The sequence below is a fragment of the Pituophis catenifer genome, unplaced genomic scaffold (assembly GCF_029215685.1).
Source record: "Pituophis catenifer annectens isolate HBS135680 unplaced genomic scaffold, rPitCat1.0.hap2 SCAF_2, whole genome shotgun sequence".
In the NCBI taxonomy this organism is placed as follows: Eukaryota; Metazoa; Chordata; class Lepidosauria; order Squamata; family Colubridae; genus Pituophis; species Pituophis catenifer.
In genome coordinates this window covers 124,529,833-124,553,428 of record NW_027256882.1, presented here as the reverse complement: position 1 = coordinate 124,553,428, position 23,596 = coordinate 124,529,833, and the positions used below count along the sequence as shown (strand labels likewise).

At 39.2% G+C, this 23,596-nt stretch overlaps 1 protein-coding gene across 3 annotated transcripts in view; it reads left to right on the top strand.

The window, feature by feature from the left end:
• MYH10 (myosin heavy chain 10) overlaps positions 1 to 23,596 on the top strand; it is a 92,689-nt gene that overhangs the window by 4,793 nt on the left and 64,300 nt on the right. For all 3 annotated transcript variants that reach the window (XM_070937450.1, XM_070937453.1, XM_070937451.1), the window contains exons 3-5: positions 4,606 to 4,762; positions 15,191 to 15,218; positions 23,304 to 23,406. In XM_070937450.1, coding sequence (XP_070793551.1) covers positions 4,606 to 4,762; positions 15,191 to 15,218; positions 23,304 to 23,406 — 288 coding nt within the window. The remainder of the gene's footprint in view (positions 1 to 4,605; positions 4,763 to 15,190; positions 15,219 to 23,303; positions 23,407 to 23,596) is intronic.

The window sequence follows — 23,596 nt, the reverse complement described above, 5'->3', positions numbered from 1 at the left end:
AATGTAAGGTTGGGATTTTGCTGTTTTATTAATACTATCATTTTAATTCTGATCACCAAATTATGTTTTATTTGCTATTTCTCTGAGCTTTGATATCTTTGATTGTCACATCTGCTGAAGTGGAGTGCTTGGCTATTTTAGAATAGGTCTTCTGAATAGTTCCCCAGTTATGGTATGTTGTTTTTTTTAGAGTATACCCCCATATTATCTACTCTGTTGTCTTTTGAGAACTAAGAAATAACTTTTTAATCTATCAGTTCTTTTCATTTTTTCATTTTAATCTCAATGCTAATCATTTTTATCTTTATCACTTTTATTTTATAAATATTTACATTGTCTTGCATTTTTAACCTAAATAGCTGTGTAGATAATTTTTGTATGCTGCCCAGAGTCACTTTATGTGAGATGGGTGGCCATATGCATTTCATAAATGAATTTCACAGCTACTTAGATTAGTAGCAAGTTTAAAGATTGTTTTGGAACTATTAATTGTCCTTTTTTTGCTCCAACTATCCTAAATTGTATTTTATAACAAATTTGTCCATGTCAGTGATCATTATGATTTATGACCAAATTTTAAAACACTAGAATCCTCAGGAGATCCCATTTTTATTAATTATTGATCAAGTTAAAAAGCGATTGTCAAATCCATTAGGACTGGAGTGGGCTAGAAATTTTATTTAGTAAATAGTAGATTCTATCTGTTTTTTACTTTGTTCTTTAACTTCTGGTATTTAATAACTGCTATATTATCTTGTCTAATATAGGCTAAAATGTGGAGTCTTCCACCGATTTGAGTTGTAAAACAATATAGCTTGTACTTCCTTCTATGTTGGCTTCTTACAAATATCCATAAAAGGTTGATATATTATGGTACCAAGGAGGACCTAAGGATCCATTGATTTAGCTTTAAAAGGTTATTCAATTCCATTAGATCAGGCCTGTCAAACTGACGGCTTGTGGGCCAGATGCGTCACGTGCAGGGCACGCCCACTCTGGCTCCGCAAAGGCAAAAAACAGTGATATGTCATGATACATCACGTGACGCGATCGAATTTGACACCTGTGCATTAGACTCAGTAGTGTACCACATAAAAAAATATGAAAAGGATTTTCTAAAAAAAGTAATTTGGGAGATGGTTTCTAATAGATACCAAGGGAAGTCTCTGAAGTTACATTGCTTACCCTGTGGATATGTGTTACTTTACTTGAGAAACAGGATAAATATATTCAAGCATTTGTTATAACTGCTATAGTCAAGAATTTCTAGATTACACGTGGTCATCACTTAACAACCACTCATTCAACAATCATTTGAACTTGCAACAATGCTGAACAAGTGGTATTTACCAATCCCTGGAATTTTGGCCATTGCAGCGGTCATGTGGTGCGAATTGGCTACTCAGCACCTGGTTCACAATTATGTCTCATAATGGTGGCTCAACGTGATCACCTTTGCTGACTTCCCCAACAGCAAAATCAATGTAGGAAGTCGCATATGGTGAACATGTGACATCCTCGCTTAATGACCCATCGTGATTCCCTTAATGATGGAAATAGGGAGTGCCAGAATTGCCATTGCTAAGTGCACAATCAGATGATATTGTGCTTTACTACTGCATCACTTAGCATTGGTCATTCTGGTTCCAGTTAACATTTGTTAACCAAAGATTACCTGCATTGGGTTTCTTTAGCTTTAAAAACCCTCAATATTTTAAGCTTTGTATCGCATCTTGAAACATACAGTACTGAAATGTAATATTTTTCAGCGTGTAGATTGATAATAGTCTAGGCCAGTGATGGCAAACCTTTTTGGCACCGAGCGCCCAATCTGGAACGCACGCACTGGAAACCCGAAGACCAGCTGGCCAGTGCGCATGCAAATAGTCTAGGCCCGCATACGTGCATGTGCACCGGCCAGCTGGTCTTCGGGTTTCCGGTGCTCCAGTGCATGCAAAAACCAGTTGGCGCACTGGAAACCCAAAGAGCAGCTAGCAACAATGCGCGTGCCCACAGAGAAGGGACTGCGTGCCACAGGTTTGCCATCACAGGCCTAGACTATTCTCATGATACAGTATAGCTACTGTAGTTATAATTTCAGTGGATTTTTGAACATATAACTTATTTCAGCTTGCTGAAGTGATAAAGTGGTGACAATTAAGCAGTGGTGGGATTCAACTGGTGTAACAACCGGTTCACTGAGCACATGTGCGCCAAATGTGCGCTCCGCACACATGCTGTCCATTTCCAAACAGATCTAAAACTTACCTTCGACTGCAGCCCTGGTGAGTAAAATAGCTGAGGAGTGGCAATCCACTCTGCCGCGCCTCTCAGCTGGGCTTCAAAAAAAAGAAAATAAAGGTCAGTATAGTACAGGGGTGGGTGGGCGGGGTCACATGACCGTTGGAACCAGATCGCTCTCATCCGATCGTCAGAGCAACCGGCTCGTCCGAACCAGTCTGAATAGGCTGAAACACACCCCTGCAATTAAGTACTACTTAAAAACCTTGGCTTCAAGTGATGCTAAAGCCTGAATTTTGTTTCTTGAATGCTGATTCACTTACCTTAAAATAGAAGCTAAAATGCTATAAAGAATATGTTACAATTTCAGTGTGTGTGTGTATGAATGAATGAATATACATATATACATACATATGACAAGCTGTCTTTCCCAGAAGATGCACCTTATACTCAGCCACTCTGTGAATGAGGTAGTAGTATCTAAAATAAATAAATAAAATGAGTCCCATTCCAATGAGCTGCTTAATGATAGAATGTTAAACTGGCTGATTTTAGAACCATGTTTGTATGATGTCTCACTGGTGAAGGGAAAATTTTAGTTGTACAAGTTTGAGTTTTAACAAGTACAGAATGGTCACAGCTCTTGCAGAGGTTCTAGAGAGTGTTACCGCAAGCTTTGTAAAAGCCGTCTGGGAAGTAGCTGCAAGAAAATAAAAAGGAATGGCTTCCTTAAATTCTGCGAACATGTCCATTAGTTCCCACTGTGTTCTTGACCATAAACAAAAAATAAAAATTTCTGACCTGATGGAGAAAGTTAAAATGAATATTGCCATTTTTATAACACCTAAGAATACTTTAGGATATTTCAATACAAGTAGTTCTAGACATGACCAAAATTGGGACTGGAAAATTTGCTGTGGTACAGTCATCAAGTGAGGCATCATGTGACTGCTCCTGTTTTTACAACTTTTTTGCTGCAATTGTTAAGCAGGACATCACATGACCATAAGTTGTGACCTTCCCTGCCAGCATTTCCATTGACTTTGCTTTTCAGAAGCTGTCTGGAAAAGTCACTAATGGTGATAACATGACTGTAGGACACTAGAACTGTGGGAGATGTTTGCCAAGTGCCAGCATCATGATTGTTGGACCCCAAAGGATGCTACAACAGTTTTAAGCATTGTCGTAATTTTAAATGTTTACTAAATGAAATGTCATAAGGTGAGGATACCTGTAGATAGAATATCGGTTGGGTCAAATTGTATAGTATTGTATAATAATTGAACAAAGCCATTATATAGCTGTCCTGAAATACAAAACTAGGTTTTTAATTTTAATTAAATGCTAGGTATCTGCTTTTGTAAACAGCAGGCCTGCATGTTTCCATTTGTTTTGTAGTACAAAATATGAAAAAATTACTTGATTACTTCATGCCACAGCAAACTATCTATAAAACACATTGTAGGGCAAGAGACGATAGATGTGATAATAGTGTCATTATGCATTTTTAACACTAAAACAACAACCATGGCACCCAAATTTAAATCTTGAGTGACAACTGTACATTTTATTCCAGCCCTCTTTTCTGTTTGGAATTTAGTGCTGTCAATTTACCATGGTATAGAAATTAACAACTTTAGGTAGAGTTTCCAGTATTGCAAGAATTCTAATTGCTAAACCATATGTGACAGATAGAGTCTTCTATGTTCTATCCTTACAGATTTTTTTTTTAAGGGAGAGCAGCGTTGTGGCAGTGATCAGAGAAGGAACTTCTCTGTCTTTCTACTTTCAAGCCACTTTCTTCTCTTGATCATTCAGAGGCTTCATCTTGATTTAATGATGTTAAATTTGAAGAGCAAGGGTAGGAGGAAAAGTTCAGAGAAATCCTACAAGCTCATTTATTTATTAGCTCTATTTTTGTGTTATTGAAATAGCAAGAATTGGCATTGCAGTCTTTTGAACTTTTTAATCTTGATTTACATTTTGGAGCCTGGTGGCTTTTTTAAACAACCAAACTTCTTTATTTGAATTTATTTATACCAAACGACATACTACTTATTTTTTTACCTTTATCTTCCTTTAATTACTAAATAGTTGTCTCAGCAGTATTTTTAAAAGAAAATAGTTGAAGGTAAATCTCATCCCTAGTGGATTTTTGACAATAGTTTTCACTGTAGCTGAAATTTCCATTACTATCTGTAATATCCTTTTGGAATCAGGATTTTGTTCAGAAGCAGCTCATTGGTATTGTTTTCTAAACATTAAAATATTTAAGTCTCCAGTTCAATAGAATTATTTCCGGAGAAAACAATTTCTTGATTGTGGATCAGGTAGGCTCAAAACAGCTTTTTCTTCTTCCTGTAGACCTACTCTGGACTCTTCTGTGTAGTCATAAATCCATACAAGAACCTTCCCATTTACTCTGAAAACATCATTGAGATGTACAGGGGAAAGAAACGTCATGAAATGCCTCCACATATTTATGCAATATCAGAATCTGCATATAGATGCATGCTCCAAGGTAAGACTCTTACTTACTAAAAGTCATATGCTGACGTTGTGTTTAGCATTTTAGAATTACAAAGTAAATAGAAGATTAACATTAAAGATTGTAATAAATGACATTATCTTTATACCCTTCAGTCATTAAATATCTGACTGGTTTAAATTCTTAGATGGTAAATGGCCTTCCGTTGTGAAATGAAGAATTTTCAGATATTTTGCACCTTAATTCCATAAACTGCAGCCAGTATAGTTAGTTGTCAGGAAATCTGAAAGTATAGTTGAAATTTTTGATGGATGTTAGATTGCGTCTCTTTGACATAATGTTTGTCTAGACAGGCATTTCTCATTTTTACAGAATGTAATAGCGGTAAAAAAACAATTTAATTTAATTAATTAAATTTATATGCTGCCCCTCTCCGAAGACTCAGGGCGGCTCACAATACATTTTAAAAAATAATTATAAAAAACATTGAAAAATTAAAAACATTAAAAACTCATTCACGCCATTCATGGCTGGATCTCGCCAGATCACAAAAGCGAGATCAACGGCCCCAGGCCTGCCGGAAAAGCCAGGTCTTCACCGCTTTTCGGAAGGCCAATAGGGTGGGGATGGTCCGGACCTCAGGAGGTAACTGGTTCCAGAGAGCTGGGGCAGCCACAGAGAAGGCACTCCCCCGCGGGTCCGCCAGCCGGCATTGTTTAGCTGACGGGACCCGGAGGAGACCAACTCTGTGGGATCTTACCGGTCGCTGGGAGCTATGCGGCAGAAGGTGGTCTCAAAGATAACCTGGCCCTGAGCCAAGTAGGGCTTTAAAGGTAATAACCAACACCTTGAATTGTGACCGGAGACCAATAGGGAGCCAGTGCAGCTCGCGGAGAATTGGTGTAATGTGAGTGTACCTAAGTGCACCCACGACAACTTGCGCGGCTGCATTCTGGACCAACTGTAGTCTCCGAACACTTTTCAAGGGTAGCCCCATGTAGAGCGCATTGCAATAATCTAACCGTGAGGTGACAAGGGCATGAGTGACTGTGAGGAGAGCCTCCCGATCCAAGTAGGGTCGCAATTGGTGCACCAGACGAACCTGCGCAAATTGCAGTAGCTTTCTATAGCCTTAATTATTGTGCTATTTTTCTTTTTAATCCTTCAGCTATTCTCTTTATGTTTATTTAGCTTTTTATACCAGAACAATTCTTTGAGGAGAGTAAGTTGCAACTGTTAGTCTGTCAAACTACGAGACTATCATTCACTTCGATTGATGAGGTTTTGACTGGTATGGGAGTAAATGAACTGTCTCAAAGATTCAGTTAAATATTAATGTGGATTGGAACTAGAGAAGCTTCCTAAATATGTAGGAAAGAACTGGCAAATGTCAGAAGAATTGTCTCTTTGTAATATTAATGTAGAAGAACAAGCACTGGCTATTACACCTGGACAGTCAATGATGTAGCGTGCTTTATTAAGGAAAGTAAATCCTCTTTTCATGATCTCTGTGCAAACCTACATGTAGGATAGGATTGTGCACTGCTTTTGGTGCTTCTGTGCTGCTGCTCAGTGCAGGAAAGCTATCATGCTTCAGCTTGGTACAAGCTAAAGTTGGTCTGATTCAAAAATTAGTTTATTTGGCAATGGACTCATGGACAAGACATAGCTTAACTGAATATAAATATATAAGACAGTATATAAGATAAAAAAATCAAATAAAATAGATAAAATAGATAAATATTTTATTTCAAACAGTGAAATAAATACAACAGAAAATCTATCTACTTCGGTACAACCCCTTTTTATAGGCCTCTGACCCTAAGTTTAAATTCTAGACTTTTCCTTCCTTTCTTTTCATGTCCACCATCCTTGTGAAGGCCACGGAAAAGTAACTGGAATTTGTCCCAGTAACAGTCCTCTCAGAGTTAAGAACTGCTAGTTCTTCTTTCACCAGCTTAACTCCTTATAGGAATGCATACAAACCATCTTTTCATAATGTTAAACAGCTGCACCCAGTGTTTAAAAAAGATGTGCTCTAATGTGTGCTGCACTTGAAAGCTTTAGTTCATTTGAGTAAATGCTTTTCCTTTGATTGAGAAGCCAACATTTCTGGCCATTTCTAGAATCTTTTGTTTTATGGGACACTGATGAACTGAAGTGCAATAAAAAAAAAATCATCCGACAAAAGTTACAATTGTTACAGTGTGACTTAAGGCTCTTTTATAGCTGGAGGAGAGAGGTGCCTTTAGAACAGAGGTCTCCAACCTTTTGGACCTCAGGGACCACTAAATTCATAATTTCAAATCCTGCGGACCACTAATATGATCTGGCTAATGACCAGCTGGGTGGCTGTGGCTAAGGTGGTCATGTGACTGGGTAGGCACGGCCAACTCAATGTCACTCGCATCGAGGGGCGCCTCATCGTTCTCTACTTGCCCCTCCCCTCCTAGCCACTCCTCGCCTGCCTGCCTGCGCTCCTTCGGGCCCCAACAGGAAGCAGTTGTTGGAGCTAAGCAGCCACCTTGAGAAAGAGTTGGCAAAACAGCTCAGTTCAATTTGGATCTGGCCGAGAAGGAGGCTCAGCAGAAGCACCTCACTGAGGACTACGAGCATAGGCTTTCTAAGCAGAGGGAAGACCTGCAGGAGTGCAAGGCCAGGTACCAGCGCCTGGAGGTTCAGCGGGCTGAGATGGACTGGAACAAGGCCCTCTGGCTCTTCACCACCACCAGCACTTCCCTCCAGCCTTCACTGAAAGCCCTGCACCAGGAGGCTGAAGCAGACCCCACGTCGGAATTTCTGTCCCCCTCCAACCCACACAAAAAGACCCTGAAGGGGGAGACACTCTGCAGCAACACAGACGGTTTTTTGTTTTTTGTTTTGCTTTAATTTATATGCCGCCCTTCTCCGGAGACTCAGGGCGGCTTACAATGCGTTAAGCAATAGCCTTCATACTTTTGTATATTTATACAAAGTCAGCTTATTGCCCCCACAATCTGGGTCCTCATTCATTGCATGTATCCAACCCAGGAGCCGTAGTTTGAGGACCCCTGATTTAGTGCAATATAAAAAATGCAAATAATTTTTCTGAGGACCACCAAAATTTTCTCAAGGACCACCAGTGGTCCACGGACCACCAGTTGGTGACCGCTGCTTTAGAAGGACAAGTGCTTCACAGAGAGAAAGAGTGGAAGCTTTTTTGTTTCTCTTACTATTTACAGATAGTCCTTGACTTACGACCACAGTTGAGCCCAATATTTCTGTTAAGTGAGACATTTGTTAAGTGAGTTTTGACCCATTTTACGACCTTTCATGCCTCAGTTGTTAAGCGAATCACCGCAGTTGATAAGTTAGTAACCTGGCTGTTAAGTGAATCTGGCTTCCTCATTGATTTTGCTTGTCAGAAGGTTGCAAAAGATGATCACGTGACTGCGGGACACAGCAATGGTCATAAATATGAACCAATTGCCAAGCTTCTGACTTGATCACATGATCACCGGGATGCTGCAAAGGTCGTAAATGTGAAAAATGGTCATACGTCACTTTTTTCAATGCTGTTATAACTTTGAACAGTCACTAAAAGAACTGTTGTAAGTTGAGGACTACCTGTACAAATATATTTACAAGTATTAGTGAAAAAAAATCCAATTTTTTTGATTTTGCCAACTGTCTTTTTGCATAGTTTTTGTGTGATGCATGTCTCTTTGGGGCTTTTGCCCAACACTTCCCATTTTGGGGCTTCCCAAAGTCTGCAGACCGCTGCCTCCCTTAGTCCCGTCTGTTGTGGGTTTGGAGTGTAGCATGTCTGGTCTGGCTTCCCACTTCTCTCAGGAAAGCTTCTAGCTGACATCTTCACTCTCTTCTCCCACTGGGACCAGGATTGACGCCTGCACGTTCCAGTGGAATACCTGCATAGCAATCTCTGTCTTCATCCCCCAAATTCCCGCACGTCTATGGAGATTCTCAGTCATCCAGGTCATGGTTGCCCCAAAGGTGCTTTTTCAAGAGGCAACTGGACTTCCTCAGTTTTTTTTTTTAAAGATGTTTTGCTTCTCATCCAAGAAGCTTCTTCAGCTGAAATAATTCAGCTGAAGAAGCTTCTTGGATGAGAAGTGAAACGTCTTCAAAAAAAAGCAAGAAAGCCCAGTTGCCTCTTGAAAAAACGTCTTTGGGGCAAATTCCCGCACATTACATCCAAAAAATTTTTCTGACTTGATGCCTCAAAACAGCATGAGCTCAAACATTGCAAACATTGTACTTAACCCTAACCCCTATGTTAACCCTAACAAAGCTCATCTTACAGCTCAAACTAGCAGCATGTATTACAGATAATGAGGAAATAGGTTTCCCTCCACAATCCCCAACACCTATATACTAGACTTAGCCAATAAGAATGCTGTCTCTACCCTATAACAATCCTGGCTTGCAACCAGAGTAGCCATCTGCCATGATGACAACATAACTGTACTCCAAAACTGTACCTGAGCCATTTCTCCCCATTTTCCCTCCTCTTCTTAAGCTGCCTCACTCTACCACAATAGTAGGCAGCCTGGCCACAAAGCTCATATGCCACACTGGTATCTTAAATCTCTATGGCAGCAAGGTGCAGCCCGTACAGATAGGAGATATTTCTCTCTCAAATTTCCCAAGTGCTTGCTTAAACTGGATGCAAGCACATAATTCCATTGAAGCAACATTAGGTCTTGGTTTTTTTTTTTTCAGAGACCTTGCCTATAAAGCAGGGAATTGAATTCAGATCATTATTAGCAGTTTTAATCCTAATAACATCTTGTTGTATAGAGTAGCTAAATCAAAGCAACAAAGGGCCTTCAAAAGATCTCTACTCTGAAGAAGATTCCAACTCTGAATTGTTATGATAAAAGATGTCAATGGGCAGATAGTAACTGATTAAAAGATCAAACAAAGGGAAGTGCATAATAAAAATTTTGTGCAGTAGAGATGTCAGCATCCAACTTTGGAAAACATTTCCTATTTTCTTTAGAAGATGAAGTTAGATCAATACTGGGGTCATTTCAAGTCAAAAGACTACAGGGATTTGTGGAATGTGTAAATTATTTCACAATATCCTTAATTTCACATGCTATCTTAATAATACTTAGAATCATTCATTGCAGATTTGAGACGTGCATGGAAAGGGAGATACTGGATATTCAGGCTTGTTTTAAAAAAAGCTGAGGAACAACTGACAGTATTGCTGACGTACACTGGACAATTGAAAAAAGCTAAAAATATTGAAAGGAAATAAATATTATAGAACAATCTTCAGTTATCTCGATCATGTCAAGATGGGGAATGTGCTTAGGAAAATGTAAATGTCAGAAAATTTCATTGACTTCTTCCAAAACCTATATGCAGGTCAAATAGCCATAGTCCAGATGGAACGTGGAGGAATAGACTAACTCCAGGCTGTCAAAGGAGTGAGACAAGTCTGTATATTCTTCCTTTATTTATTCAACCCGAGGCTGAATATATATTGAGGACATCTGGACTAGAAGGTTAGCATGGTATAGCATCCCCGTCTGGCCCCCACTCTCCCACTTAGAGAGATTCTTAAATTAACAAACTGAAAGGTGGAAAAACCTGCAGTTGTGATCTGATATTAGAGTTACTAAAGAGAAATGCACTCCAGGTGCCAATTGACTGGATCCAAATTGTAACTGTCCATCCCAAGGAACAGCAACAACACAGACTCTTCACGCTATCAATTAGTTAGCATATTAAATGTACCTAGTTAATGATATGCCTATTTCTTACAAATTGCTAGATGAATCAAGAGCAGGATTTAAAGAATGCAGATCTACAATTGATCACTGCCATCTAACAGTTGCTGATACAGAGCTTCACATGTAGGAAACACTGCTTTCATTGGCTTAAAATCTACATTTGACTCTATTCCAAGGGACAGACCCTGATGCAAGCTGTCCCTCACATCTGTTGATCTGTGGCTGTTCTTCCTAATTAGGAGTTTATATGAAAATACACTTATCCAAGTTAGAAATACAGTAGAAATATAGTAGCTGGCTACCTTGCTGCAGTCCATCAAGGAGGGAAACAGGATGGCATTCTACCCCTGTTTTAATCATGTGAATTCACTGTAGTTGCCTTAACCACAAAGGAATTCCTCCTAAACATAATAAACATGACAGGCATTTGCCAGTACTGCTGTATGCTTTTGCTGATATAGATGGGCCTCAGGAGAAGTCTTCAAGCCTTACCAGAATTCTGTAAACGTAAATAGCAAATTGGAGACAATAAATTTCGGCAAGTTTCTGTTTTCAAACGTCTTGGTGTAAATTTTGAAGCCTTTGGAATTTGGAGGAAACAAATTAAAATAATTTCTACCAAAACCAAAAATAGTGTCAAGATAATTAGGAACTTTTTTCATTCCAAAGAAAGCAGATGCATCCCACTGTCATCAAGCTTTTAAAAGCTAAAATTATATCTTAAGTGCTTCATGATGCATACATCCATGCCATATAGCTACAATGATTCAAAGCTCTTAGATGTTTTCTCTAGATTTTTATGAGCTTTCCCAAGTGTTTTAAACTGGATGATTTACTGCAGGGGTGTCAAACTCTATTTCGTTGAGGGCTGCATCAGTTGTGTTGACCTGGAGGGGGGGGCGTGGCATAGTGGGTATGGCGGTTTTGCTTTTAGTTTGTTTTGCTAGCCCTCTGCCAGTGCAAACGGAATCGGGGGGGGGACTGCAAGCTGCCCCCTCCCCTCGGGCTCCATTTGCAGCCACAATGGCCTCCTGCAACCCTCTGCCAGCAAAAACAGAATGTGTGGCCACCCCAAGCTCTATTTTCACTGGCAGAGGCACCGTGGGATGGTCCTTCAAGGGTGGCCCCAAGGGCGAGATCTAAGCACCCCATGGGACAGATCCAGCTGGCGGGCCTTGAATTTAACACCCCTCATTTCCTGGTACGATTTCATTGAAGGCAAGAGTTCGTGTTTGAATTATAGATCAGACCAAGGCCCCATTTTTTTGTTTGATATGTTGATAATAAAATGTTTAAGGGCCTCAATCCAATTTTTTTTTAAAACTGGAGTTGTATAGTTAGATTATTTTTTATTTTTGTTTACCATTCAAGAATTTCTTGAGTAGAAAAGTAACTATATGTATTAGTTAAATACATAAAAATAAAGCATTTCAGTAATGACATTTCTTGGAGATGGGTGGGACAGATCACAAGAATTTGGAGCGCCTGCAGGAAGCATTGACGTACAGTTAATATCAGATCAGGTGGGACATAGTTTTTCTCCTACTTCAATTTATATATCACCTATGTTCCTAGCACAGAAAATAAACTTCCAGATTCTTCATTGTGCAAGCCCTAATTTGACATTCCTAGTCTATTTCCCCCTACCCTGAACCTGTATATAGGTTTTTTTAGTGTCATTTACCTGTATACAGAATAGCACCATTAAAATGAAATTCTGATGCCCTGCTCTCAAAAAAAAAGACATAAAACTTATGTCATGGCTCAGATGGAAGACCTCAGGGAAGAAGTATCACATACAAATTATTTTCTTTTGTGACTGAAGGACAGCTGTTTTATGGTGGTGACTTATTTCTTCCTCTTCTTTCCAAGGAAGATGTATTGCAGTTCTGCCATGACAATCAAGTATTATTCATAAAGTTGCACCTTTTCTTCAGGGAGTAATCAGGTGGTCAAGGGTGACAGAAGATACCTGTGGCTAGGCCAAAGCTGCTGCTGCTGGTTTTCTGCAACTACTCCCCTCTCCCTCTGGACTATGAGACACAGTTTCCATGGATTTTATTACACGTCTCTTTCAGATGTGTAAGGTTACATGATCATTTTGTTGGTTACAGACCAGGTCACTCAGAGGCCTCATTTTATTCCATGCAAGGAGCTATCATCTGCTCTGGACAGTGCAAAATTCTCTCTCGACTACATTTTTCAACATAGGGGCTTAGTCACCAGAGATTAGATTAGGACTCTCTGTTCATGTTCCATTTAACAAATATTTATAATTATTTACTGCTGCTTATCACCTGAAATTGAACAGGGGAATAAAAAAAAGAGTAAGGCAACCCAGCACAGTTGGTAGGGGGAAAAGGCCACATTACTCCATTAAAAATAATTGCAGGCCACAAAGGATTAACTGGCATGCCAACCAGCTGTTTAGTAACTATCGGCTTGGCAGCAGTGATACAGCTGACAGTGTTGGTAAGACGTGGAGGTGTTGAAGGCTTCTTGGCAGCATGACTTTTCAAGACAAAAGTGGCTGTAAAAAGCTAGCTGGCAGTGGCAGATCCTTCCTGGCATCAGTGAATTTGTTGAATTTTCAAAAAACACTGGTGGGCTGCGCAAGGCTGTTTGGTGGGTCTCACATATGTTGTGCAGGCCTAGACTAATTCTATGCTGCAACAATTTCTGCATTGTTATTTTTCCTGTCAGCAGGACAATTGGCTTGATTTGTTCTTGTTTCCAGAATTTGTGTATAACAACTCTCTGCATTTTTGATTGGCGTCTTCCTTTCAAGCATTTTAGGGATATAATCCTTACTGCTTGCTCTGTAAAACCTCTCCTTCTGTGGTCCAATACGATCCTGATTTTCCCCGAGAGAGAGAGACATGGCACAGCTCCCCTTGAAAGAACAGTTCGATTTTGCCAGGTTGCATGCAAATGTATAGCAGATAATCAGTACATTGACAAGAAGGCACTAAGATTGCTGTGGGGAACTTGACATTGTTTTCCACTAAGTTTTTACCTTCATGTCCACATAAAAACTACACTTGATATTTATTGGCTCTTTCTCTGTCATACATGGCTTCAACTCAGGGACTTTCCATTTCAATGAAAGTAAACATAGTTTTTCATTGTTCTCTCCTTATGCAGGCGGGTCCTCCTTGTTTACAGACTTTCCCCTACCCCACTGGTTCTCCTAGTTGGGGAAAAGAAATATGAGGTGGATTGTATGTTGGATTCTAGATGCAGGCGATCTTGCTAGATGCGCACAGGAAACTAAAAACTACTTTGAGTATTCTTTAGAAGATTGGAGGGCTGTTAAACTGTTCATAAGTGAGGTGATTTAGGAAAAGAGTTACACAGTCTACAGGATCAACTGATATGTCAGGGAGTATGTCAGCTTGCTGAGCCTTTGTCAAGCACCCTCCCTTCCTGTAACAGCCCACTCAGCGGAGCTACCACTACAGTTAACAATGCAGGCTTTTGTAGGGCTTGTAGTGTGGGCAGAACCGTCTACTTTTAGCAGAAGATGGATGGATAGATTTGCATTTTCAGAGGAGCTCTTCTTTCCTGATAACTTGGGGCTTGATTACTGCAACTTGGATTGATGTGACCCGTGGTCCCCTGTGAACTCTTTAATGGCTGGAGCTCTTTTACTGAAAGGAGAGAGATTTTTAAGTCACAATTGCAATATTTCTCTTCCCTTTTTTTAAAGCTCACTTTCTTTTTTATTACTTTTCTTCTTTTAATTTTTTTTCACAGTCCAATTGTAGCCAAGAGATAAAAAAAAACTTTTCTGTAGAGGGCAGAAGAGGAAAGCTGGCTTTCATTGGATGGCAAAAATCTAACCCTTGCCTTATAGCCCAAAATCAGGCCATCCTTTACTGAATACAAACATACCTTGCATTAAGTCCAAGTCAAAGGGGAACATTGTAACTGCTATGCTATAATACCTCAATTAAGCACTTTTTAGTGATATGTAGAACTCTGATAACAAGTTTAATAACTATTCTACACATTATAATATATTCTATAGCAGCGTTCCCCAATCTTTCCGACTTTGAGGACTAGCAGGGGGAAATGGGATGGTTCCGTGTGAGCTGTGGACAAGTGCATGTGCCCACGCAACTCAATTTGTGCAAACAGCGGGCACACTCGCCTGCCTCTCACGCAAGAGGAGATGCACGCCCGCCCTTGCCCACCAGTTACACGGCCCACGTTCCGAATGGGCTGCAGCCCAGTACTAAGTTCCGGCCCATGGGTTGGGGACCCTGTTCTAGAGTGTTGTAACTTTCCGTTCTAAAAGAGAAGAAACTGCCCTCCCCAGGCTCCAGAGGCTTTCTTGGAGCCTGGGAAGGGCGAAAACAGCCTCCCCTACCCCCAAGGCCCTCCAGAGGCTGAAAATGCCCTCCCAGAGCCTCCGTGCAAGCTCTGTACTTACCTGGCATCCAAAACAGGCCACATGGAGACTCCTGGGAGGGGAGGGACAGCATGGGCAGGGCCAGCCAAAAATGAGTTGGCTGGCACGCGCATGCATGCTGGAACTGAGCTAGAGCAGCGGCTCATGTGCCCGCAGATATGGCTCCGCGTGCCACCTGTGGCACATGTGTCATAGGTTCACCATAACGGCCTTAGGAGATAGTATATGGAAAGAGTGACATTTTGGTTTCTCTGTAACTGACATGCAGAACTGTAAATCTTTTTTCTGTTTTGTTTTGTACAGATCGTGAGGACCAATCAATTCTTTGCACGTAAGTAAATATATTTTGTGAAGTTTTTTAAAATTATTACATACCATAAGGGCCAATACTAGCTTTTCAACTCACTTTGAATATTGCTTCTGAAAAATATTTTTTTAAATTTTTTGACATTCATAAAGGAAATGTCTTGGGAACAGATTATTGCAATCAAATATTGAAACTGGTTTGACACGTTCATCCCAAGGAACTACTTGACATTTGAAAAGACTATGTAGAGACTATTTTTCATTCACAAAATATTTTACTCTCTTCCTCTCAGCTGTTTTAGAATAAGAAGTTTTATAGTGCTTTTTAAGCTTTATTCCTCTTTTAAGAGGGAGTCTGATTTTTAGGGCTAAGTCTATTATTATTATTATTATTATTATTATTATTATTATTATTATTATTATTATTATTATTATTATTATTAAAATTTCTATATCGCCCTTCTCCTTTCGGACTCAGGGCAGTGAACAGCCAAAAATAAAACATTTGTACACAAAAGTTAAAATAGTTTTAAAATAATTAAATAAAGTTTGGCCCATAATTTAAAACATTTCAATTAAAATCAGTATCAATTTTAAAAACCAATATAAAATCAGGCCAGCCCGGCTAACTGAAAGAAATAGGTTTTAAGGGCCCGACGAAAAGTCCGGAGGTCTGGGATCACTCGTATCTCTGGGGGTAGATTGTTCCAGAGGGTAGGTGCCACCACAGAGAAGGATCTCCCCCTGGGGGTCGCCAGCCAACATTGTCTGGCCGACGGCACCCTGAGGAGGCCCTCTCTTGAGAGCGAACTGGCTTGTGGGAGGCAATTGGTGGCAGAAGCGGTCCCGTAAGTACCCCGGCCCTAAGCCATGGAGCACTTCTAAGGTAATCACCAACACCTTGAAGCGCACCCGGAAGTCCACCGGAAGCCAATGCAGCTTGCGCAGGAGAGGAGTCACATGGGAGCGCCCCGTCGCTCCCATAATCCCCCACGCAGCCGTATTCTGCACCAGTTGGAGCCTCCGGGTGCACCCCAAAGGGAGCCCTATGTAGAGAGCGTTACAGTAGTCCAGACGAGAAGTGACGAGTGCTTGAGTGACCATGCGTAAGGACTCCCGATCTAGAAAGGGGCGCAACTGGCGTATCAGGCAAACCTGATAGAAGGCCCCTCTGGCCACAGCCATCATGTGTTCTTCTAAAGACAGCCGTGCGTCCAGGAGGACGCCCAAGTTGCAGGCCCTTTCCGTGGGGGCCAGTGATTCGCCCCCAATAACCAGCGATGGCGCCAGCTGGCTATACCGGGACGCCGGCAGCCACAGCCACTCGGTCTTGGAAGGGTTGAGTCGAAGCCTGTTTCTCCCCATCCAGATCCACACGGCCTCCAGGCACTGGGACATCACTTCCAAGGCATCGTTGGGATGGTCTGGGGTGGAGATGTACAGCTGAGTATCATCAGCGTACTGATGGAATTCCACCCCAAAACCACGGATGATCTCACCCAGTGGTTATTATTATCCTGGTCCTGTTAGATCTCTCAGCGGCTTTTGATACCATCGACCATGGTATCATATTGCGCCGGCTGGAGGGACTGGGAGTGGGGGGCACTGTTTTGCGATGGTTCTCCTCCTACCTCTCCGACCGGTTGCAATCTGTGTTGACAGGGGGGCAGCGGTCGACCCCGAGGCGCCTTGTTTGTGGGGTGCCACAAGGGTCGGTCCTCTCGCCCCTCCTGTTCAACATTTATGATCAATCATAAAATGATTTAGAGAGGCTTGTTACCTTCATCACATACTAATATTTCTTGGAACGTTGCATAGTCATCAGGCACTAATAAGGTTAAATGGAGAAATTAATTTCATATTTAGTTGTCCAGCCATCTTTTATGTGTATAGAACTGATCTTTCAAATTAGAGCTCTGCCTACGTTTCCATGCAATGAATCACCTACATTTGCTTCATTTTTGTAAATGTTATCTTCCTTAGTAGGTTGTGGGGGCGGTGGAGATAATATACTTCGCCTTCAGCAAAATATTTGACAAAGTGTCTCATGACATTTTGCTTAGCAAGCTAGTTATGTACAGCTTTGATGAAATCTCTGTTAGATAGATTCACACATGCTTGAATGGTGGAATATTAAGTTAAGTGCCCCAGGGCTTGGATCTAAGCCCAGTACTCCAGAACATTTTATTAATGAAACAAATAAGGAGTTGGAGGAAAAGCTTACAGATTTGCAGGTGACATACTACTGGTTTGGGTAATTGATACAGTAAATACTCCAGAAGCTAGAAATAAAATTCAAAATGACCTTAATAGTCAGAGAAGTACCTAAAAAGAATATAGTGTAGTTTAAGAGAAGAAATGGAAAATCCTTCAAATTCTTAGATAAAGAATTTAAATCCCCAGGTTTAGGATGGAAGATACCTGGATTGGTTCTTGGAAGGAATCTTGGAATTATAGTTGACCAGAAGGTTGAATATGAATTAGCTATGTGATAAGATCTCACATAGCAAATGTAGTTTTGGGCTGTATCAACAAAAATATAAGTTTCAAATCATGGGAATAATTCCATTGTATTCAGTATTGGTCAAACCAGTGGTAGGTTGCTCCCGGTTATGTCCAGTTCTATAGAACTGGTAGTAAAACCGGCGGAAGGCTCCGCCCACCCGACACAACGTCATCATTGGTGATCTGTGCATGCACAGAAGGTTCGTGCAATCCCGCTGCGAACTGGTAGTAAAAGTAAGTGGAACCCACCCCTGGGTCAAACCCATCTTAAATATGTCCAGTTTTGGGCATAAAATTTAAAAAAGCTTTAGAAAAACTAGAAACAGGGTGATGAACATGATAAGGAGGCTAGAATCTTATCAGGAAAGATTGAAGGAACCATATTTAGTCTTGAGAAATGACTACAATAACATTTTTCAGGACTCACAGAAAGGCCAGTGTTCTGGCATTCCAGAGAGTAGGGCACAATGATAAACTTAAGTTGCAGGATGGCTGATTCCAGTTACAGTGAAATTAGGGCATAAAGGCATGTAAATACTTTGACTGCTACAGGACTCATAAGCAGAAATCTCTTCATTAAATGTTTTAAAGCCGAAGCTGACTTGGGAAATTAGACTCAAAATCGCCCCTTCCAAGTTATTAAATTTACTAATATGCCTTCGATGTTGTCAGTTACTCTGTATCTAAAAAAACTCTAAATAACCTAAATGTTATTTCACACGCATAACCTTGTGTTTCTGTGTGTGTGTTTTGTACACTAAAACAGAATCATAATGAAAAATAATCCCATGAGAAAAGAGAAGTTTGGTGTGTGTATCATAAGAAATAGAAATATATTAATCACCAATATCAGTATTTATATCCAGAATAACCTTTACATTCAAAATAATGTTTTAGGACAAGTGTTAATATTTGACAGTGAAGATATTGAAGAGCTGAATAGCTTCTTCCTTTTAAAACTGACTTTCTGTAATAAAGGAACTAGCAATTAACTCTTTGAAAGAGATGGGTGTTTAGAAATGTGAAATGTAAATAAATAAGAAATACACTGCAGACTTTCACTTAGAAAGTAGCAATGAAGACATTTGAAAGACATTCACATGTTGGAATGTGTCTCCACCAGGATAGAAAGAATATAGATGCTTTCGTTCAGGTAAGACGACGCCCCTTTTGGTGTTGGAGAATAATATGGACAGCTAAGAGTTGGAGAATGCTATTATAGATAGCTAAGAAAATAAAGAAATGGATAATCAAATCAGTCCAAACCTTAACTCAAGGCATCTATCTGGGACACATGATGTAAAGACCTAGCTCTCTGGAGAAATCTATATTGTTGGGAAAGATTTAAAGAGAAGACAACAACCGGCAACTAGGTGGAAACAAGGATTCCATTATATTCACGGGAGAATCTAAAAGACTAGGTTGGGGACAAATTATCATGGAGAAAATCTATGCTCACTAAGAGTTGATACCAATTTGATGGCACATAATCACTTTTTAAAATATAGATTTATCTTTCAGAATTTTTCCTTTTTTATATATAAGCTGTTAAAAATAAGATGTAATAATAGTAAAAAAAAATATAATAGTGAAACAACATAGTAATTCTGAGGTAGCTTGTAATGTCATTAAGATTTTACTTCTGTAAATACTGCTTTTGGGTTTGGTTCAGTTGATATCTAAATTCAGTATCTTCTGAAAAGGCACCCAGTTTAGTCTTACACTTGCTTACCTTTCAGCTCTCAAATATCCATGCCTTTGTGGAAAAGCAACGGTAGCTTGCAAGTCCTGTATGCAAATTGGACAAATTTTCTTTTGAGATACCTAGAGAAATTTCCAAACTCCTATTGCTTTATACTGGCAGTATATTTAATATACTCCTCTATATACTACTAAAACTCTCCTTGTCATGATCTTTAACTGGGCAAAATGGTGCATCACAGGTCAATAATTTTTGAATCAACATACCTCAAATGGGCTAATTTACATAATGCGTCCAAAATCCAGGGCCCATGACAACTAAAAATGAAATTTTAGAAAGTTGTGGCTGCTTCAGTGCAGCTGCACTGTGATGGAATGTAGTCCCAACTATTAGATATACACTCTGAAGTGCTCGGGGGGGGGGGGGGGGGAGAGGTGCTATCTTCCTTTTCCTTTTCCTTTTCCTGCATATCAAATATTCCAAGCTTTGTTGTCTCTTTGTTCCCTGGGGAAAAACCCCACCCTCCTGTGAGTCCGGACTACATTCTACCACATGCTACCAGCCATGGTGATATAACTGTGGTCATTTCCAATGCTCCTTCATAGCTTTCTATAAGGCAGTGGGAAAATTTGCAGGGCTCGGGTAAGTTTTCCCCACCCACGCAATTGCATGTGTGGTCGTTCTGTTTCTCTGTTTAGGAAAGGAAATATCTCTGAAACAAGTGTCCCAGGGGGTCATGGATTTCTAGTCTACATCTACATTTGTCTGAAAATAAAGGAATGAGATGGCTAAAAACATGTATTTTAATGGTCAGTTGAAGTGGCAATGTCTTGTTACGGCATAATCTTTCAGAAATTGATGATTGTATCATAATTTGTTAGGCATTGAAAAACCTGAAGAATTGTCTTCGTTGTAACTGAGTAAATCTGCTACGTTTTGGCTGATGTTTCCAGATTTGAATTTTGCTTCAAGTAGTATGTAAACAATAAATTCTTCTGAAAAATTAGTGTGGAAACATGCTAGTTCAATAATTAGTGTTGCCATAAAATATATTTAAAAAACTTTGAAAGCTTACTTTATATTCTGTTCAAATTTTGAAACACTAAGGTGGTAGTTACTGTTTCATTGTCTATGAATTTATCCTTGTATTTTGTCAAATTGAATTTGAGACATTTGTTTAGTCCTAGCTTTACTGGAAAAGACACCTCAACCTCTACTTCTTTATTTGTCTGTAAAGTTTTGTTATAACTGTTATTACAGCTGAAAGTTTGTAGAGATTGTCAGTCATCCAGGTCATGGTTGCCCCAAAGATGCTTTTTCAAGAGCAACTGGACTTTCTTGTTTTTTCCTTTGAAGACGTTTTGCTTCTCATCCAAGAAGCTTCTTTTATCCTGTCATAGCTGTTTTTACAGTTGTGAATCCAGATTATTTGCCTTGGACACATTTTCATTAGCTGCACAGTTTGCTTCAGTTTTATTTGGGGAGCAAATCTATTATAAAAAATTGTGTACCTCCTATGGGCTGTAACTGGAAATCTAATATTTCTTTCAACTTTTTTTCTTGGACAAAATTAAATAAATTTGTAGGAGTGTTGATACTTGTGCAGAGAGGAAATTCTATAGAGTTTTTAATGCTTAATCCTTTATATTAACTTTGTAGGGGAGCAAGACTGCCAGTTTTCATAGGAATAAGTTCAGGAATATTATTTAAATTAAATGGGGCATTGGCGTTTTTGGAAGCAGGTGTACAAACACAGCCTTCCCGTTAAACATAGAAACAAAAAATCTTCTGCACTGTACTTTTATATAGTGCACAGATAACATGCACATTCCAACACATACAACCAGCCTCCTGTTTCCACATGTACACCAGCATGTGCATATGTAAATACGTATGAGAACCACATTATACTGGAAAGAAAAAGACATGAAGCTGCCCCTTTCATTCCAGGGAAACAGGTTAAATCCTGCTTACATTAGATTTGAAGGTTTCAGAAAAAAATATCACTTATCCATGTACAATGCCACAAAGATGGTCCTGTAGAAGAAAAATGCAAGATTTCAGAAGTGGGTGGAATGATGGTTTTTTTTCCCTTCAGAGTCTTCAAAGGTTTTGGGGAAAGGGGAATATTTCCCCATATATTCTTTGGATAAGTGAACACTATTAAAATTGAATACACGAGATTTTTTTTGGCGGGGGGGCTTACTAAGAAACAAATTGATAAGTGCAGAGTGAAAGAAGCGTTGAAGTGGGTATAAAAATGTTCGTTTTTGGCAGAACAGACATACTCGTGGGCAAATTGAGATTTCCTCTTGTTTCAGAAAAAATGTGTATCGATGCTAAACTTTTCCATATCATCCCAAATTCTGTTCTTGATACAATTTAAAAAAAAATCATACTCTTTACAAAAACTTGAAGGCCGAGCCTTATATATACTTTTATGAGAATATGTAAACCCTTTTATTAACCTTGGCTTCTATTTCTAGAGTTGGATTGATGGAGTCAAGAACATTTATGCTGTTCGTTTTGATTCTGATTTTTTAATCTGTTTCAAATTATGACATTAAATGTTCAGTAGATTCCAAAAATAACTTTAACCACAGGGAAAATTATTTCACTGTATGTAATTAGGAAGGGCTTCAAGATCCCAGTTTTAAAATTAGACTGATATTGAGTTCTTAAAAATCTGCTCAGGCTAGTATTTAAGAATGTAAAATATTTGGGAAGCTTCCTTATATAGTCATAAGTTTTATTGATTCAGTTTAATTTCATGTACATTTAGTGACAGCAGCTTTGTAAAGTTTTAAAGAGGATTTTTTTTCAGTATGTAAAAATGCTGGAGATTATGTTTATATATAAAAAATTTGAATCATCTTTAAATAAAATGTGTGACTGTATTTTAGTCCTTTTCCTAACTGTCTTGAATCAAAAAGAATGTTGTATAAGATATATTCATATAGATTGTATAAGACTGAGCACTCTTGTATAGAGTTCAGAAAGTTTTATCTTCTCATCTTTGGCTAAAATATCTAACATAGCAGAAAGAGTAAAAAAAATAACATTGGATAGAAATACGCATGCTTTACATTATTAATATATTCAGCTGCATAGATTATACTATGCAGGATTTGCAAATTTAGATCTGGAAACGAGATTACAAAATTTTATTGACTGAGTGAGTAGATTTGGGAAAGGGATAATCTTATAGTAGCTATCTAAACAGGTCAGTAGACATGTACCACTGTAAACTAAAGGGATTAGCATGAGAATAGACAGTGAAGATTTTAAAGCGCTGAAATTTTAAAGCACTAAAAATTGTATAAATGGAATTTTAATGGGCTAACTAATCATAGAAGCATTGCTTTTTGTATTAAATGGGATGAGAGTAAAAACGCTTTATTTAATTTGAAATAATTCTACAAGCAAAAAAAGATAAAGGTTTCCCTTCAGCCGTGTCTGACTCTAGGGTATGATGCTCATCTTTGTTTCTTGGCTGAGAGCCAGCATTGTCCTGAAAACATTTTCCGTGGTCCTGTGGCCAGCATAGCTATACACCAAAAGCACACAGAACGCTGTTACCTTCCTACTAAAGTGATACCTATTAATCTACTTGCGTTCGCATGCTTTCGAACTGCTAGGTGGGCAGGGGCTTGGGCAAGTAACGGGAGCTCATCCCATGGCACAGAGCTTGGGTCTCAAACCCGGACTGTCAGCTCTCCAGCTGACAAGCCTAACGGCTATAAGCACAATGTTAAATAATAATTTATTTTAGTATTTTAAGTAATATTGTAGAACTTTTTATTCCAATGGCCAACTCCACATTTTTCTGATATTAAATTATGATTATTTTGTCTTCTTTTGTCGTCTTTTTCATTTATTTAACTCCAATAATTTGTTTTGCAGAGGTGAATCAGGTGCTGGGAAAACCGAAAATACCAAGAAAGTTATTCAGTATCTTGCACATGTTGCTTCTTCACATAAAGGAAGAAAGGACCACAATATTCCTGTAAGTTTCAATATCTCATTTAACATTTAATAGATTAACTTGTTTAATCTATTTTTATTGAAGATTGCAAATAAGTATGATAATCAGTTGAAGTGTCAGCTCTACCATTTAATATAAAATTGGTTGAAATATTGGTCATTTAAATTTTGGAAATTGCAGGCACTTATGTTTGCCTTATTAGATGTGCTGC